This window comes from Hippichthys cyanospilos, chromosome 14 (assembly GCF_059441005.1).
Source record: "Hippichthys cyanospilos isolate Australia breed blue-spotted pipefish chromosome 14, RoL_Hcya_1.0, whole genome shotgun sequence".
Classification (NCBI taxonomy): Eukaryota; Metazoa; Chordata; class Actinopteri; order Syngnathiformes; family Syngnathidae; genus Hippichthys; species Hippichthys cyanospilos.
In genome coordinates, this window is record NC_142382.1 from 8683907 (window position 1) to 8703464 (window position 19558).

The following is a 19558-nucleotide window of genomic DNA, read 5'->3' on the forward strand; positions in this document are numbered from 1 at the left end:
ATTTATAGACCTCTAATCGTATTCATATGAGGCAATGATAGGATTTGCTCCTGGATATGGATAAGGACCTGAGAGAGCAAAAGACAGCATACAGACATTTCTGTTGTCCGTCGCAATTGAGAAGATTCTCTAACCTTTGGTTAGTGACTCAAAAGGAAGGGATGTGATTTGAGTCATTCGCATGTGAGGTTTGCACACCGTGCACCACAATGGGAATATTTATGACAAACAAGATAATGAGTGGTGCTGCTTTTCCCTTGGTACAGTTTGTGTTACTCCATCTGTAAATAGCGCATTGTTTTGTGTCACCACACAGCACTACAAAGGTCGCGATTATTGGACTGAATTGAAATTGAAGCCAGCTTTCTTTTGAGTACATTTTATTCTCTACTTTTTTCCTTTTAAAACAAATGCTAACTGCTGATATGTGTGTCTTCTAATTAGGGAGGTTGGACTGCTCTTATGTGGGCCGCCTATAAAGGTCGTACAGATGTGGCAGAACTACTCCTGAGTAAAGGAGCTAACCCTAACATCACTGGTCAGGTACTAAGACTGCATACACTCACATCGATACATCAGGAGAATGTTGTTATTTTTAATTGTGTATTAGTGATATAAGGGTGGACCAAATTTAGCTTGTGTTTTGCTCGAAATATTGCATTTAGAAATATTTAAACCAGAATGTATTTTTAAATCGCCAGAATGTATTTTTAAATCAAAGTTTCCATCTTTCTATCAATATATCGGTGGCCAATGGTTTAAACGAGCTGCATCATAGTAATTCAACTTTTTTGAGCTTTTACCCATATTACAATGCTAGTTTCTCATCATAAACACCCCCTCTGACTATTCCTGCTCATTGCTGCACTCCCAGCATCAGCCCCACCTGATCTCAGAAAACACTGGGTCCTCACTTAGTCTGCTCTGTGACAACACTATCTGACTAACGCCCTAGTACCGCCTTCCTACCGCCCATGCAGACTAAACACATTCACACACCCTCAATAGAGGTCAATGCTGAACTAGTACAACATCATGAAAGGTGTGTTGCAGCCACACGGTGAAAAGCAGGTTTTAGGGTTACCAACTGTATCACTTCCTGGTTAGGAATATAGCCACCAAAAAAGTCATATTTCACAAGAAATTAAATTTCCAATGTGACAAAGATAGGATTTCATCATGTATATGCATATATTTAACCGCGGAAAGCTTAAAATACCATGACAAAGCTACAGTTCTCAATTGGTGGTACCAGGTTGTCCATAGAGTAAGTGAAGATTTAATTTAATGTTTTTAATGTTATGACTTTGTTTTCAAATTAAGGGCAAATAATTTGGAACGTGAAGCAACTTACTGCCAAATTGTGTAATAGTGAATCCTTTGCTAAACATTGTATGCCTTTATTTTCTTAGTAAGTTATATATGGATGTGCATTGTCATTACTGATGCAAATTTCCATCAGACTAGACTGAAATAAAACAGTTTATGTTATATGATCTGAAGTTGCCGAATAAAATATGCTAGAGATACCACTACAGATGTAGTGCTTTACACTGGCCAGAAGGTTCTTGGCTGGGGAAAAAAAAAGTTGAGATCCGCTGCCTAAAAGCGTTAGTCCTGACTCGACATCATCACTGTGATCTTCCTCAACAGTATAGCGTCTACCCTATAATTTGGGCAGCGGGTCGAGGCCATGCTGAGATTGTCCATCTGCTACTGCTGCACGGGGCTAAAGTCAACTGCTCGGACAAGGTAGCAACCCACAGACAACACAAATTTTGACAATGTCTGTCCAGTTCCACATTTTGTGTCACTGGACGGGCATTCTTAGTAATAATGCACCCTTGGTGCAACCATTTAAATCTGATTGTCTTTTCTGTATACGTTTGTAGAATAATTAAATATCTTCTGCCGTTGTTTTTTTACAACAAATTCTCCAGTGTCCCAACAACTTTTTCACAGTTTCATTCTGCTGTCTTTGCAGTATGGCACCACCCCACTGATCTGGGCTGCCAGGAAAGGTCACTACGATAGTGTGATGCACCTTCTGGCCAATGGAGCCGATGTGGACCAGGAAGGAGCCGTAAGCTGATTACATATATCATATGACCGGTCAATTATGACTGCATTAAGGTTGCTGTCAAAAAGTTAAGATCGCATTCTATATGTGCATGCAAGTTTAATTCAATTTCTGGTTTATGTTTATCATATTTTGAGTCATTTGTTAGTTTACTTTGCATACAGCCAAGTTCCAGCACTTGTATCATTTCCTGATTAGGAATATAGCCACCAAAAAGCTCATATTTCATAAGAAATTAAATCATGAATGCGCCAAAGATAGGATTTCAACATGTTTCTTTGTCAATTTTGTTTTCAGAACTCCATGACAGCTTTGATCGTGGCAGTGAAAGGCGGATACACCGAAGTAGTCAAAGAGCTGTTGAAGAGGAACCCCAATGTCAACATGACCGACAAAGATGGCAACACAGCCCTGGCCATCGCTGCCAAGGAGGGACACACAGAAATTGTGCAGGACCTTCTGGACGCTGGCACCTATGTTAACATACCAGACAGGGTAAGACCCATGAGACAATTGTTTTCACACATCCACATGGGAAAACAAATGCAATTCCCTTCACACTGTTTCTTTCCCACCAGAGTGGGGAAACCATGCTGATTGGAGCAGTGAGAGGAGGTCATGTGGAAATAGTGCGAGCTCTCCTGAACAAATACGCTGATATTGATGTCAGAGGCCAGGTAGGTCCTCCTCTAAGGCTTTGTTGATCTTTACCAGTAAGCAGGAGGTCTGTTTGTCTAAAGTGTCACTCAATATACTTTGCTCCACTCTGTTGTTACTTAAATCCACAGCTCAGCGTTTATGCAAATATTTGGGCTTCCATAACAGACACACATTTTGGAGATACTCCTTATTGTTTGCTGTCTTTGTGGAACCCTTTGTCTTTGTGGAGTATTTTATTCTAAAAATATGTGTCAACACAACTATGAAAAAAGTTAGATTAAAGATCGAGTAAATAATTCAGGATCATTATCAGGCTTCTCCTGAGCTTGCTGATGAACGTTTAAATCAGGTGTGTTGGGGAAAGAAACTTGGAAACGCTGCAGGTTACAAGCCCTTGAGGAGCAGGTTTGGACACCCCTGCTGTAGGAATAAAGCACAGTTGTCAAGCTCTGGTTTTTGAGGGCTGGAATCCTTAGTTTTTTCAAGATGCCTCTCCCCAGTACACTTGAGTCAAATGATTAGCTCATCAGCAAGCTCTGCAGGAGCTTCAAAATTTATCCTAATCATTTGAACCAGGTGTGTTTGTGAGGGAGGCAAAACGTGCAGGATATCGACCCTCGAGGACTGGACTATGACATCTATGGAATAAAGCCTTTGTGCTTCAAATTTCCTTAGATGGTTGTAATTGTTGCATGAATTCAACATATTATAGTTCCTTCCTACAGTTTTTTTAGCTTTTGTTTTTAGATTCATATTGAATGCAATTTGTATTCATATTAATCATGTGTCTGTCAATATATTCATATTGACTTATTGCACAGCCCTAATGCTAACCTTTATCTGTGATTTGCATGTTTTTCATCCTTGCCATTACAAAATCATGAAAAAAAAGCCAAATAAAATCCCAAATAATTGAGTGTAGTTTAGCTGTCTAAAAATTGCTTGGCACGTTTTCAGAGGATGTTTGTCTGCGTCATACTAAGGTTTACTCCATTTTATTTTATTTTTAAAAAAGTTCTAAATTAAATCGCAATGTTTTTTGCATTTCAGGACGGAAAGACTGCTTTGTATTGGGCAGTGGAAAAAGGTAACGCCACCATGGTGAGAGACATCCTGCAGTGTAACCCTGACACGGAGAGCTGCACTAAGGTATAACATTCCGCACCAACATAGCAAATAATGTTGCATGTTCCTGTGAAAATATTGTCTAAAATAATAAGGTATGTTGTCTATCCTCATTGAAGGAGGGAGAAACCCCACTTATCAAAGCAACAAAAATGAGAAACATTGAGATTGTAGAGTTGCTGCTGGATAAAGGAGCAAAGGTGTCAGCTGTGGACAAGGTCAGGACTTCAAACTCTTTGATTTGTCATTTTATCACATTTATTTAATTTGAGCTTCTTTTGAGTTAACAGAAAGGCGACACCCCCCTTCACATCGCCATCAGAGGGAGGAGCCGAAAGCTCGCCGAGCTGCTGCTTAGGAACCCTAAAGATGGCCGCCTGCTTTACCGCCCAAACAAGGCTGGGGAGACACCATACAACATCGATTGCACCCATCAGAAAAGCATCCTCACTCAAATTTTTGGCGCCAGTATGACCATTTGCTTATTGTTTTTCGGAATTCTTTAGACACGACTTGAGACGTTAATAATTTTGTATTGTTTGTCTCGTTCAGAACACCTCTCCCCAACTGAATCAGATGGGGACATGCTGGGTTATGACCTGTATAGCAGCGCTCTTGCAGACATTCTTAGTGAGCCCACCATGCAACCGCCCATCTGCGTTGGTCTCTATGCACAGTGGGGCAGTGGTAAATCTTTTCTTCTGAAGAAACTGGAGGGTAGGTTCTTGTTCAGCATCTGAACTCTCTCATTAGGGAAGTATATTCGTAGGACACCTCTATGGTCTCCAATTGTCTTTCAGATGAAATGAAGACGTTTGCAGGGCAGCAGATCGAGCCATTGTTCCAGTTCTCCTGGCTGGTGGTCTTCCTCACCCTCCTGCTGTGCGGCTCAGTGGCTGTGATACTGGGCTTCACTGTTGATTACAAACTGGCCATCGCCGTGTCCCTCAGCCTGCTTGCGTTAATTTACATATTCTTTGGTAAGACCTGGACAGGCTGTTTACAGTGTTTCAATCATTCGTAAAAGGATCAGGTTGTGAACATCACAGCACCAAATTTCAAACAGTTTAGATGTGATGTCATTTGCAGTCAACATCAAGTGGCAAAATAACTTCCCCCTGAGATGAATAAAAACAGTTGGATTTTGCTACTTAAGTCATATTCTGCAAACACCATATTAGTTAGAATACCATTTTTAGAATATGGGGAGCGTAGAACATATAAAGAAAATTATACTTCCCCTTTAATAACTCACTGGCCCCCAAAAGAATCCATCTGGTGGACCACTACATATCTGCTCATTATAGGAGAAAATACTCAAACACTTGATTTTTTTAATGCCTATTTTGTAGTGGGAAATGTACTTTTTAACAATATGTTTGTAAGCATTTAAAAAGTTGAAATGCTTTTAAAACTTTCGCCCAGTGGACTGGGCTCATAGTTTGTAGTATGGCCCGACTGATTAATCGTCCGGCTAATTACATTCTTACTAAATCTCTCATAATGCTTTTATATAGCGTACCTCATAGTTTATCATTTTGTGAACCATCCATTGTACCGTTCTGCACTGTACTTGTAAAACCATGCTTTCAAATTTGTTGCTCACTAGAGGGCGCCATTACACAACCAATAAACAATTATGTTGTTCGAGGACATAGGCAATAAGATGCATGTGCAATACATAACAAAAAAATGAATATATCCTAATATAAATGTACCACTGACAAAGTAATTCAATTACAAAGCATTTCTGTTTTGTTTTTACCCCAGTTTTGGTGTACTTTGGAAGCCGACGTGAGAGAGAAAACTGGAACTGGGCTTGGGTCATTAGCACCCGCCTGGCCCGACAAATTGGCTACTTGGAGCTTCTCCTTAAACTGATGTTTGTTTTTGCCCCTGAACTGCCTGAGCAAACCACCCGTGCACTTCCTGTCAGGTGACCCTGACACACCAAACTAAGCCAAATTAATTTTAGATGTTTTATCTGAGTCTTTACATATTAAAAGAACCATTTCCTCTCTTATCGTTGACAGGTTTCTGTTCACGGATTACAATCGCCTGTCCAGTGTGGGAGGAGAGACTTCCATGGCAGAGATGATCGCCACACTCTCTGATGCGTGTGAAAGGGAGTTTGGTTTTATGGCCACTCGGCTCTTTAGAGTTTTCAAGAATGATGAGATCCAAGGTGACTTTCACTCATTTCATCCCACAAACATTTTCTTTTAATTTTATTAAAAGTCCAGATGTTCAATCCCAGTTACTTTTTTTTTTTATACAAACATATTTCTTAATTTGCTTTTCAGGTGTTTTGTAAAAGGAGGGTCTGAAAGTGTCTGCTACTAAATAAAGAAGTAACCCATTACTTAAGTAAAGGATAACTTTGTTAGTACTGAAGCTAATTATTAAGAAGTAACCAATTAATTTAAGTACATTAGTATACTTTAGTATTTAATTGCGCAAAGTAACTGATTACTTTAGTTCTTAATTGATCTTATACAAACCCCTTTTAAGCCCTCATTTAGTCAAACACTTGAAAAATTGGCCAATGCCTAGTGAATTTGTGTTTATTTGTACACTTGACTGCAGTGTTTTGCTAAATAGCAATAAGTCAATTTGGTATTGACACAATTGGCGTTTTATTCCATTTGTGTATGATTAAATCATTCATTGCCAATGACAACTATAGATGTCAAAGATCCATTTTCACTAAGCTGGGAGTGAATGAGTTAAATAGTTAAATAATTTCTGATTCAAGATCTGCACATTCCAAGCAGGATTACATCGTTCTTGTCCTCTCATCTGCCAGGTAAAAAGTGGAAAAAGACTTGCTGCGTGCCATCCTTTGTACTTTTCTCCTTGACATTTTGCTGCCTCATCACTGGCTTAGCATTGCTTGCAATATTTAAGGTGGGTTTAAAAAGATTACAAATTGCCAGAATTTTGATCATGCATGTTGTTGAACAGTATATGTTGCTCTAGTGGGCTTCTGGCTGAGCTGCGTTTTGGTATTTAGGTGGATGCTGAGAACCTGACAGTGAATGCAGTGTTGATCGCAATGGCCAGTATTGTTGGCCTGGCCTTGCTGCTTAACTGTAAGACCTGGTGGCAGATGGGCGACTCAGTCCTTAACTCCCAGAGGAAACGCCTGCACAAAGCTGCCGACAACTTGCACCAGCTCAAGAGTGAAGGCTTTATGAAGGTGCACTAAATGGATTGCATTTGATCCGATCTGATATACAGTGTTTGAGATCATAAATCATATAGATTTGCTAAGCATTTCTAAGTAGTTTGCGGGAAAAATCAAATTATGCAGCTGTGCCTTTTATATGTTTTGAAGCCTCGATTTGTTTTTGTAATGCCAGGTTCTGAAGCACGAAGTAGAGCTGATGTCGAAGATGGCCAAGACCATTGATGGTTTCACCCAGAATCAAACACGAATGGCTGTCATTATAGATGGGCTGGATGCATGTGAACAGGACAAAGTGCTGCAGATGCTGGACACGGTGTGTAGTGGTGGCAGTGGTCATCATTGCTGTAGCCATGGATTTTTTTTTCCCCATTAATGTGTTTTTCTGTGTCTTAGAGTACATACACGTACACACTCCGATGGTATGCAACCACCCTGTTGTTCCCAGCTGCTGCACCTTCCCTTTTAGTTTATCCTCCTACTCCCAACTGTTCTAATAGAATTATTCCACCTTTAGGCAAATGTTATTATTTTGCAGCGTGATCCCAAAGTAGATTGCAACCTCCTGTGTGCTAATGTAATCTTCTCATCTGAAGTAAGCGCACGCACTACCGGCATTCACATGATGTTGTGACAAGCGTCTTCTAAGACAAAACGAAGAGGTTGAGATCGATTCAATGCCTGGACGGTGGGGGACAGTATGGGTTAAAATGGGGGGGGGGTCGGATTTCCAATTAATTGTTCAATTAATTTGAGAAATTACTGTACAGATAAATGATAAGTAAGTTTTTGACATGCATTGTTTTTTTTGTACATAGTTTGGATATTTATTGTACATTATTGAGGTGGAAAAATACTCCAGTATATATAGGTATGAGGACACCGATAATTTTTAATGGTGAAAGTAGTCACCAATGACCTAGTTATTGTACTTCAAAAGCAAAGCTATTTTTTGGCTCAAATATTGTTGCAAAAAAGTAGATAATGAAAAATATGTATGACACACATTCCACTACTAGGAACAAAAAGCATAACATAATTATGCAAACTTATGTTGCACTATGTATTTTATGCATTTTGTCAATTCTTTGTACATCTTCCTTACGTTGCTTACAAGTAATGGTGCAACTAATTATTTTATCCATTAAATAATGATTAAGGTAAAGAACCATCTCCATAATTTGATTGTATTTTTCAAATTGCAATGAAATAATTATGATTCTGTTACTGGTTTGGTAGGTGTGTCAAAAAATTGCCCAAAATCTTGATCTTTATATATTAATAATCAGTCTGCTTTCATGGAAGACAACAGAAAACAGATAACATTTACTGTTTGGAAGCTAATATTACAAGCCTTTGGACATTTTTCGACTAAAAAGGCATCCAAACGATTATCCGACCATCAAAAATAATTATCGATTAGTTCATTAATCATTCCACATTTAGGTAAAAATACTTATACATAAAGACATAGACTACAGAATATATGTACACATATGGTATGATATTCAGAAAGAATATGCAGATAGGAGCTTTTTCTTCAACAGCAATCAGGTAAAACAGTAGGATTGTATAAAAAATAGATGATGAATCACAGTGCGTTTTGGAGCATGGCTGAATTGTGATACATAATTTGCCTCCACTGCTTACTTGCCCATCACTATTTGCCTGCTTCGCATGTTTATCCAAATGTTTATACAGTGCATTAAAAAAACACAACAAATTGTGAACAGATTTCCACAAACCCATAGGTTATGTTTTATTTAGCCTTTGCCTGACATTTTATGGCCGCTTCTCTTTCTAGGTACGAGTTCTCTTCTCCAAAGGGCCCTTCATCTCCATCTTCGCCAGCGACCCTCATATCATCATTAAAGCCATCAACCAAAACCTCAATAGTGTGCTGAGAGACTCCAACATCAATGGCCATGACTACATGAGGAACATTGTCCACCTGCCGGTGTTCCTTAACAGCAGAGGTCTCAGCACTGCCAGGAAGCTGTGCATGGCGGCACCTTCTAATGGTGACAGCTTAGCTGCAGAAGGTACAACAAATTTCAGTTTAGGCCTTTTTGGTGGAACATTGCATTTCGCCTCATTTTACTCTTCTTTACACCAGGATGGAATGAAGAAGTTGACAAAAAGATGTCTCAGAGTAGCCTGGCTCCGGACCAGGCCAAGTTTGGCAGCAAGAACGCCCTTAACCGCAGGGTAAAGACGATTTTGTATCATTTGCAGTGAAACCGCTTAAGTTAAACACAATCTGTTTCAAGGAAGTTTGCTAACCACTAATTTGTACAAGCTTAATATTCATTATTTCCATAGATAATAACGGAAGGATATGATACAACTTCCAGACATTCAATTCCAAGTAACTTTTTTGACTTTTTTTTTTAAATGTTTTTTTTTTTTAGGTGTTTTACTAAAGAAGGGTAAACTAAAACAACTAAAATATGTCTTTGGTATTGAATGAGTTAATATTTAAAGGTAAAACACATTATGTACTCCGGCAACAAAATTACTACTTGAAAGGTTAATCATGTGACATAAAAACTAAACATAGTTCACTTTCTGGTGTCAAGTTCAATAAGATCTGTTTTAGGTTCTGTGACTATCATCACTCTTTACATCACCATTTTTGGTACTCTTGAGGATAGACATGCAACAAATGACACAAACTGAATTTTCATTCATATTATTTTGAGAATTTGAATTTGAAATTATGTCCTGCTTTTTTATACAATGGCCTGATACTTAAAATGTTTAAAAAAAATGATTAATCAACAAATCAACAAATAATGCTTGGTTGTAGCCTTACATGATAATGATTTGCATAGAAAATGTTGATATGCCTCAGGGCGGCGATACAAATTTGTCAAGTAAACAATAGCTTTTGTTAACCTGTAGATAGTATGTATTCATATTTTGGAGTTTTAATGTCCAAAGAGGTGAAAAAAAAACATGTGTGGATAGGCATGATGCCAGTGAACATTTTGATTGATGAAAGGAAAAACATCTAACGCAAAAGGCATCTTTTGGCTCAAATACTGTATGTCTTTGAAAAAAAAAAACAGGTTAATGAAGGCAGTCTCTTAAATCATTTACAGTATTCCTCCATTGGGATAGTGTTCACACTGCACTCTGCTTATACAGCGAAATGTTTGCTGCCGAGGGTGAGAATTAGTTCCATGGAAAGCCTTGCTGCTTTTTCATTTCCGTCGCCTCCTGAAGAGGATGCTTAGTGCAGGCGTGGCTTTGGCAGGCGGATTGGAGGCCAGTGGACAGGAGGAGACACGTAGAGAGAGTGGGTTGCTTGGTGTGCAGCCAAGGCTCCTGGTGTAATTGATGTAATGGCTGTTTATCCTTCCTGCTGCGTCGCCACCATCTAATGACAAGGCCGAGCAGCAGTGGGTCCCCGCGACAAAACACTGGCACCGGCTCTGCTGGCGGGAGGCTAAGCGACTCTGCTTCTGTCGCTGATGCCTTCCTGCCCCCTGCGAGACCTTAACACCATCCCTACACTTCCTCCAGGCCTTTCTTACTTGCTTAACATTTTATTCCCACCGATGGCACCTTCAAATACTGGTGCTAGCCCTTGGATTCTGGAGGCATCATGCCCTTCGTTCTCTTGGCACAAGGGGGAAATGACAGAGTGACTCAGTTTGATGACTCATTCTTTAGATTGAACTCATGTTTATTTTGGTGATATGATAACAAATGTTTCCCTTGTGACAGTTAGATTCTGCTTCTTGTAAATGCAACGGTGGGTCGTCAAAGCCAGCTGGGCCTAAACATGTTCTAAGCATAATCTGAATAAGTGAATAATGTCAGCAACATACTAGAGCCTTTCACGTGCCCTAGATAGAACAGTTAAGTCTTTGTAGCTATTACTTTTATAAAATAGAATTATGGCCATGTCTCTGGGCACTATAAACTTGGGTTCAAACAAGTCCTGTAGTCAAGAGTACCTTGGTTCAGAAAAATGCTTGAGGCATCATTTCTTGACCTGGATTCCTGCTTATTAGTGTTCTTGTCAGAAAAAAAAAAAAGTCAAACGAATCACAGCAATAATTTGTAATGCTCTGCAAGACTGTAAAATATGCAGTAAATGTAAGAAGACAATAAAAAAAAAAATCCCTGCGTAGACCATGACTAGTCTTTCTACTGTAACTGTTGGTCTCAACTCCTGACACAAACAAACAACGTTGTTCCTAAATCACGTTCACTCGCTATTTCAGGGTGCTAACAATTTAATTAAGCTCAGGCTCCATTATAGCTCCTTCTAGCAATAATTAGCCGATAGCTAGCAGGGATCAAGTGCTCCATATAGGCTGGTGTAATAGACATACATTTTGATGAGCAAATCCTGACACATTTGCTGTTCCTACTCATCACTTTATAACAACATGTTGACTCAAATTTGCTTTTTCAGACAGAACATTTGTGTTATAGACTAAAATGTATGTTTATAGAGAGGAAACTAGATTGCTGCTTAGCAGTTTAAATGTATGTAAAAAATGTTGATCGTCAAGAATGTATCAGTTGGTCATTCATAATTAAGTGGAAATGTGACATTAGGTCTTCAATATCTATAATTGTTTTTCACCAAGCAAGAGACTTTATTTTTTATTTTTGTCTGAATACTCAACATTGGATTCAAATTTTCTGCTGAACATCCTAATAGTCGATATCTGCAGCCCAATATCAACAACGTACATGGTATTTACCCACAAATAAATTTATTGTTGTCTGACTAGTCAAATGGTAGCTTGTCTGCAAAGCGGATGTACAGCTTGAAAACTCTTAAATCTATCTTTAACTTGGACCTTTCGGGCCCTGACTGAGTGGTGGCCATATGTTTCATCTCGGAGAAAGAGGTCACAAGAGTGGTATTACGACTTCAAAGTCAAGCAAAAGCCTCATCTTGGCTCATGACCATGGCAGCTGTCTGATATCATCACAGATGTTCCCCGGTAGATCTGTGTCAATAGCTAGCCTGTGTGTGTCATGTCATGACTGTTCTGCTTGGGACAGTGGCTCTTTGATTTTGTTTTTCTCTTGCAGTCACAGAGAGTTTTTCTCTTGAGCAGATTATATGACAGGAAAGGCTGCTGCATAAAAAATGTGGCTTAAAAAATAGCTTTCAGAGTGATTCCCATTTATTGTTCCTTTTTAGTTTTGAAGATCATTTTAACAGGCTCCCATGAACTTTGCTGCATACATTACATGTGCAAGTCAGGAATAAGAGATGTTTATTTCAGCATAATGATTTTGAGTGACTTGGCCTGAGATCACATGATGACCCTGAAGGCCGACTCCAGGGTCCCATGATGCTTTTTTTCTCCTTTTCAGTTTGCCTTCAGGGAACACGCTGCCAATTTACAACTTCCAGGAAATCTTTTTTGCTCCGTCTAATCTACCGTGGATGATTAAGTTCTATTCATCTTTTTTAGTGTTAAAAAACAGCATCAATAGAGCATCCTCTCCCATTAAGCCTTGTGTTACCCTTCAAAGCACATAAAATTCAAAGTTGTGTTTATATAATTTTTTCAAAAATGTTGGCTATCTTTGAAGGACACATACCGGCGGCGCCAGATGCAGAGAACCATCACCAGACAGATGTCCTTCGATTTGACGAAGCTGCTGGTGACTGAGGACTGGTTCAGTGACATCAGCCCCCAGACCATGAGGAGACTGCTCAATATTGTTTCTATCACTGGTAAACCTGCACACTCTTCAATTCATCAACTTTCATAATTACATTCTGCTTCATAATCATGGATTCAGTTAACGAGAATTTTTATCAGTTTTTTTACTTTAATAGGTTTATGTTTCAGCGTGTAACTTCAGGCCATATGCGCCCTCTTTGTTGACAGGTCGTCTGTTGCGAGCCAATCAGATAATCTTCAACTGGGATCGTCTGGCGTCGTGGATCAATCTGACCGAGGAGTGGCCTTACAGGACGTCATGGATCATTCTCTTTTTAGAAGAAAGTGATGGCGTGTCTGATCAGGTCTCTCTCAAGACAATATATGAGAGGTAAGAACACAAGCGTTTAAAAAAAAAAAAAAAAAAAATCTAATTTTTGATGCGTAGCATAACCATTAAGTGGGTAGGACGTGGCTTAAAAAATACCCTTGGCTGATTTGTGTATAAAATAACAATATGGTGCGGACACCATCATCAACCGAGTCATTTTCAGGATCTGTGGAACATCTTTAGCAGGAAGCTCTATGAGGGTAGACTGAAGTTACTTATCCAAGCATCAGCTCTAAAAGCATGAATTAAATTACAGGCAGAAGCTATCCTTGCACTTACAATTTCAAAGGAGGAGAGGTTTTGTAAAGAGACACCTAAGAGGGACTCTTATGTTAGTATGGAACCCATACAACAAAAAATACATTTAATAAGCATTTAAAAAAAATAACACTTGTTGTGTCAGATTAACATAATCAATTGATTGCAGTCATCGTTTTTTATTTTGTTAACCTAATTTGTAAATTTCCAACTTTATTCTTTCTAAATGATTTGATCCATTTTGATGCACAAGGCTTCTTGTTTGAAAATTATTGGGGTTTGGAAAAATGATCAATCGCATCTTTTTTAATTGATGAAGTGCATAGAACTGCACTGTTAAATGTTTTCCAGTGAAGGGCGTACTGATATTTGCATCGTTTTAAAAGGTTAAAATTCACATCAGACAACCATAGTATTATAATTTAAGGCTTAGTAATTGATACTGTTCTTGAAATGTCACAACATCACTACTGTAGTTGTCAATGTTTCATATTAGCAAGCTTCAGCAAATCACTTGCTTTTGTTAAAAACACATTAACCAATTGCCATTAATTAATTGCCACAATTATTCAATAGTTAGAATATTATTTAATTTAAAGATATTTATTTATTTCCACTATCTTTGTGGCATTCATCATTTTCCCCAGCAGGTGGCAGTAGATGATTTTCATTTCCAACCGCCTTCAAATGGTAAATTAGCGCCACAGCTCTGTGCGCCTCATTTTGTATTTTTTTTTTTTTTCATTATGCATGCATCAAATTATGACTCTATTAAAGTATGCAAGCTAGATTAATGACTTGACATGGTTTTCTTCAAAGCGGTCAAATTAGTCTCGGATGTCTTTGTCGGAGCAGCTAAGGGACAGAGTTGTGCTGCGCTCACCACAACAGTGGCATGACATCTTTGTGCACGCGCGGCCACAGATGCTCTTAGGCGGAGGGCTGTCGCAGGCTGAGTCGCCAGGGTTTGGGCGCTGTTGTGCATCAGTCGCTGGCCTTTAAAGGTTGCACTCTGTCACAATACACTAGCGCCTACAACTCCTGCGGCAGGGAAGTGTCACACGCACTTAATGTCAGCCGATCAGCCAGCCTCAACAGCATTTTTGTTTTTTTCACCTGCATATCTTTTGACTTTGTGATAATGAGAGGATGGTATTATCACGTATTCAGTCCGACCACTTTTGAATGATGATGATCCATGTCAATGTTATAGAAAGTAAACGTGACATGTTTGTGAGGAAAACAAATGTCCAACAAAAAGCTCCCATTTAGCAAAGCGTGGGTGTGAGTTCACATTTGCTCATTAAGCCTAATATAAGCGTCTTCCTGTTCCTGACCAGCAGCGCTGTCTGTCTTCATCTTCCTCCTCACTGGGTGTCTTTCCAAATGGCCGCTCTGTCTCGCTGTGGCTGTCGGACAAATGACGTTAATGATGATGACATCTTAAACAGGCCTCGCCTTGGGGCTTTATCTTGTGCACAAATCTTCCATTGATAAAGACTCACGTTTTTGGTTTGTGTATTCGGATTCCTTTGTCTGAGTTCAAAGAAATAGTGGAGCAAAATCTATCAAAACCTTGCCATCCCTTTTGTTTTATTTTTGCTCGCTTGTATCCTGAATTTTATAAAATGTACCATTTTCTGTACTGTATAAATAGATTCAAAATGAACTGTTATTATTCACATTTTGAAACAATTCACCAAAACAGAAACAAGGCTAAATGGTAATGATGACTGGCCTGAGTGTTGTATTATTTATTTGCGAGCTGGCTGAAATCAGAAACAGTTAGTCCCATAGACTCCCAAGACCAAGCATTGTGTTCACTGTAGTGAACATTTGTTGTTCGTCTATCTTTTTTTACCCATTTGAGTTAAGCTACTAAGTCTTTGTGTGCTTAGTAGAGGTCTCGTGTTCGGGTGGGATGCAATTCACTTTGCTGCCTTGCTGAGACAAAATCGACCGTGGACACAAATGTACAGGATGGGTTTCAGGAAGATATACCAGTGCACCTACTGCATCACAACCTTTAAATGTAAAATTTATACCAGCATAATGGAAGTCTGAACCAAAGGCCCGTTTTAGCCAGTGAAATTTTTAAACGATTTATTTTTACTGTCAGCAGCCCGTTTAGTGTTATTTATTTATTTTTTTTTTTTAAGTTGGGGGCAACTTTTTTTTTTTTTTTTTTTTTTAAATCTCTGGTCCTATATATGTTAGAAGCCGGCATGGCTCGGTTAAAAGCCAGCGTGGTTGTGGGGATTTTGGACCCAAGTGCAGGGAAGCTCAGAGGCAAGGAGTAATTGCAGGAGGCCATATTTAACTAACAAAAAGAGGAAGCAAAAACTGGACTCAGGGGGAAAAGACTGAACAGCAAGAAAACTACAAAATACAGGCAGGTATACGGGACAAAAGACAAGCTGGCAAGTACACATGACAAAAGAATGATCCCACAAGAAGTGAAACTAAACAAGGAACTAAATACAATCAAACTAATTCGGCAACAAGAAATATCTGGACAAGAAATAATTGGAGCAAGGATGCTGATAGGTCAGCACAAGGGGGCGGATTGCCAAGGACAGGTGAACATCATAAAACTAAAAAGACACTAACAGAAAGGGCAAGAAAGCATGAGCAAAACTAGAAGTCAAACAGGTCACTGCATCATAAAGTTATGATAGTGCACTTTCTGCATTGTCTACTTGGAAAAAACTCGCTGCTAGCCTATTCAAAATGTATCTTTGATATCTATACTCGGTAATAGCACTGAATGAATTAGTAGTTTGTCTTTCAACTACATTGACAATATACACAATTATGAAAATAATTTTTAAATCAAACTATAAATGTGTAATCGTAAGTGAAAGTCTTGCTATTTAATGATGAATGAATTATATTATAAAATAAGCTTCATGCTTTTGTTCATATTTTATTAACTCATTCACTGCCAGCCCAGTTACAAGGAATACTTGACATCTATTGATGTCAATGGCTCTGAATCAGTTGATACATTTTTGTTAACATCCAAAACGTCCACTAATAGACGAAATATCAACCTATTAATCAATTAAAATCACCTTTAGTCGCAGTACATTATATTACATTTTGTATTTGAATTAACTATGTTTTTACAGTCACTTTAGAACATTCAGATTTAGTGCAACACAATCGCAAATCCTATTGGGAACTAATTAACTCAATTTCATTGTAGAATGCAATTGTATCAAATATTAATTTGTTACTTATGCACCTTGCGCAATGTAGTTTCAAGCAGAGCACTGAGTCCGTTCTTACACAGCAATACTGCACTTCCCCTGAGCGTTAATAAGTGAATATATTAGTGGTGAAGTGAATGTGGGGGTGAGTCAGCCCTTATAGGTCAGCTGTCGCCCTGCATCTCAGTCACAAGGCAGCCGGCTCTTCCTCTCTTCTCCTCGTTATAAGCTTCTGAGCAGAACATCAGCATTTTGTAAATCGCAGAATGGAAGAATTATGCCTAATGACTTGCTGGAGTCATTTTAGAATGCTGCTTTAGAGATTGGAAAAAGCTGCAGGGTTTAAGCCTTGTCAGGTGAGCTTTCATCTGGGTTAGCTCATGTATGACTAAGTTGTCGACAAATTTGAAACACCAGAGCTACTCAGTGATGACAGGCAGACTTTGTGATATCCCATCCCGAGGCATAAGGATGAATGAATAATTATCAATAAACAAACATGCCAAACATTTCAGAAAAAAAACAAGCTTTGATTTATAAATTACATTAGAGCCTTCAACATAGAACAAGCAATTTCTTGTTTTTGTATTTTCAATCAGTTTTCTCAATATTAAATATTAGAATGTGATGTTGTTCCTGGCTCAAATTAAGCATCCTCAAAATGCATAGTCATGTGCGGGCAATGTTTTTAGTAACATTTTACAAGTGTAAACAAGAAAAAACTCGAACTACTCAACCGTTGAAGGTGCCTGACACACTCAATAGGAAGGGAACATCGCTATGAAGTCAATTTTTATCATTTTGTGGGAGACACATTTATTATGTTTCATGGCTGCCATGAAATCTAGGAAATATATGGATAACTTTGTTATTTTGATGGGAATAATTACCTTTCTTTTGTTTCTCAGATTCAGACATTCATGACAAATCTAATGATTATAGATCCGGATGGGTATTTGTATTTAATCATATCTCTTACTCTTTTATCCACAACTGAGATACCATAATCATCTTTAGTTTCATATTAGAGTTGGCTGAATAATTTTTAAAAAATGATAACGAATAAAACTGTAGTCGTTTACTTCCAGTGCATTTTATAGATGTAATTTAAAAGCCTATTCCTTGCAAATAGCAGAGGTCAACAGTAAATGTAGGGAAGGACTTTTCGGTTAACAGAATAAATGTATACTATGTATTTTATTATTTTTTTATGTGACTTTAGGTTGTATAATAGTGACATTGAGTTCTAGTCTTTGCACACCGTCCTTGCATACCTCACCTAATCATTGCTTGTAAAAATACAGATTTGCTTTCTTTTGAATGATAGGTCCACAGAATGACCTAATTTTGAATCAGTATACATTATAGTTGTCTGAAAATTTTGCACACTAAAACTTTTTAATCAAGTAAACATTCTTTGGATAAATATATGTTTGGTTTATTTCTTTGGTTAAAATTGATTCAAATTTGAATTGTCCAGATGACAAAAAAGATAAAAAAAAAGATTTGGACTGAAAGAAAAGAAGTACAAAAAGAAACAATAAATAGTGTGTTGCAGGAGTGTCTGTTTCCTTGGTACTTAAGCTGTGAAATTTCTTTTGAGGACGCAAGGAGAAATGTTGAGCTCTAATTACCGTAAAGGGTGTTGACCAGTACAGCCTCTAATCTGATGGAGAATGTGGAATCGGTTTATAAACTCTGCAATTTACATCTTAATGGTCGAATGAGGAGGCGCGGCAGAACAAATTTATGCAAGCTAACATTAGCCGCAAATTGTGTAGAGTTTATTTTGACTCAAAGCATTTAAACCAACTTTGATAAGGGGGGTGGGTGCTGGGTTGCGTGACAAGTTCTGCAAGAGAAATAACCAAATTAAAGTCTGAGCCGTGTGCCAGTGTTGCAGCCCGCCCGGCACGTCGCCGCTGACGATTCAACATGAAATGAAGCAAGTCGTGTTTTGCACCATCTTATTACCATTCCTATTTGTACTGCTGTTTTGACTGTTCACAGAGTAATTGAATTTGAGCTCACAGGCTCGTGACTATCATATTCAGCGCTCTTGTACGTCTTCATCCTTTGCATCCTCTCAAGGGTCCGTTTTTTTCCAGGTTTGGTTGTCATTAGGGCCTTAATGACATAAAGCTAACTAGCGTCTCTCCTTCTTGGTGATTGCCCAAAGCCGGCCTACCACTCCTAAATTCCATTAATACGCCTTTCCTGTTGATTTCCTTGATGTAGTTTCGAGTCATTACGTTACATTTAGCCATTTAGTCCTCATGAAGATTAACTTCTGGATTTTCCTCAAGACTCACCACTATTGCGCTTCAATTGATTGCATTTTTTTCCCTGTGAACAGCACAATGCCGTTCCTGAATTAGCTTTATAGTGTTTAGGGAATATAAAAATCAACCCAACAATTATTTTCTGTTAGTTTGTCTCTTCCCATTGAAGATTAATTGGCTGAATTACTGTTATGTTGCAAGCACTGACTGAGTTAATTGCTGCCTTGCTGAACAATAACATCAACTCTTTTCCTAAAAACTACTATACTGTATTTTTTTTTAGTCTCAATTTAAGTAAAACAGGGATCTGTGACAATGAATTTTAATTATATCCTTGATTGACTGTCGACAAAATGATTCATCATGTAATATTTTAAAATGATTTTCAATGGCGTGGAAAATTCTGTATAACGCAGAATCAATCTGAGTTCGAAAACTTTATTCATCTTTGCGGCGAAATGAATGAAATTAAAGCAAACTTATATAAACGGTTAGCGTGTCCGATTCCATCCCGCTCTTCACAGAAGTTGAAACGTTCTGATGTTGTATTATGAACCAACCAGAAAAGGACAGAAAGAGATTTTAGGAGAGAGTTTTTATTTATTTATTTATTTCCCCCAAAATGCTTTGCGCTTCTTAGTGTGGTTATTCGGCTTGAAAAAATAAATGTTTCACAGGGGGTACATAATTGTCTTGGCTGTCTTGTGAAAAAATACAT

General features: G+C 38.3%; 1 protein-coding gene across 2 annotated transcripts in view; it reads left to right on the forward strand.

Annotated features, from left to right (window-relative positions):
- Positions 1-19558, forward strand: part of kidins220a (kinase D-interacting substrate 220a) — a 56125-nt gene that overhangs the window by 6300 nt on the left and 30267 nt on the right. For both annotated transcript variants that reach the window (XM_088432600.1, XM_088432601.1), the window contains exons 5-23: positions 445-543; positions 1654-1752; positions 1985-2083; positions 2378-2575; positions 2659-2757; positions 3791-3889; positions 3985-4083; positions 4156-4333; positions 4418-4582; positions 4666-4845; positions 5636-5801; positions 5899-6050; positions 6672-6772; positions 6879-7064; positions 7228-7368; positions 8857-9094; positions 9169-9260; positions 12624-12768; positions 12926-13088. In XM_088432600.1, coding sequence (XP_088288726.1) covers positions 445-543; positions 1654-1752; positions 1985-2083; positions 2378-2575; positions 2659-2757; positions 3791-3889; positions 3985-4083; positions 4156-4333; positions 4418-4582; positions 4666-4845; positions 5636-5801; positions 5899-6050; positions 6672-6772; positions 6879-7064; positions 7228-7368; positions 8857-9094; positions 9169-9260; positions 12624-12768; positions 12926-13088 — 2699 coding nt within the window. The remainder of the gene's footprint in view (positions 1-444; positions 544-1653; positions 1753-1984; positions 2084-2377; positions 2576-2658; positions 2758-3790; positions 3890-3984; positions 4084-4155; positions 4334-4417; positions 4583-4665; positions 4846-5635; positions 5802-5898; positions 6051-6671; positions 6773-6878; positions 7065-7227; positions 7369-8856; positions 9095-9168; positions 9261-12623; positions 12769-12925; positions 13089-19558) is intronic.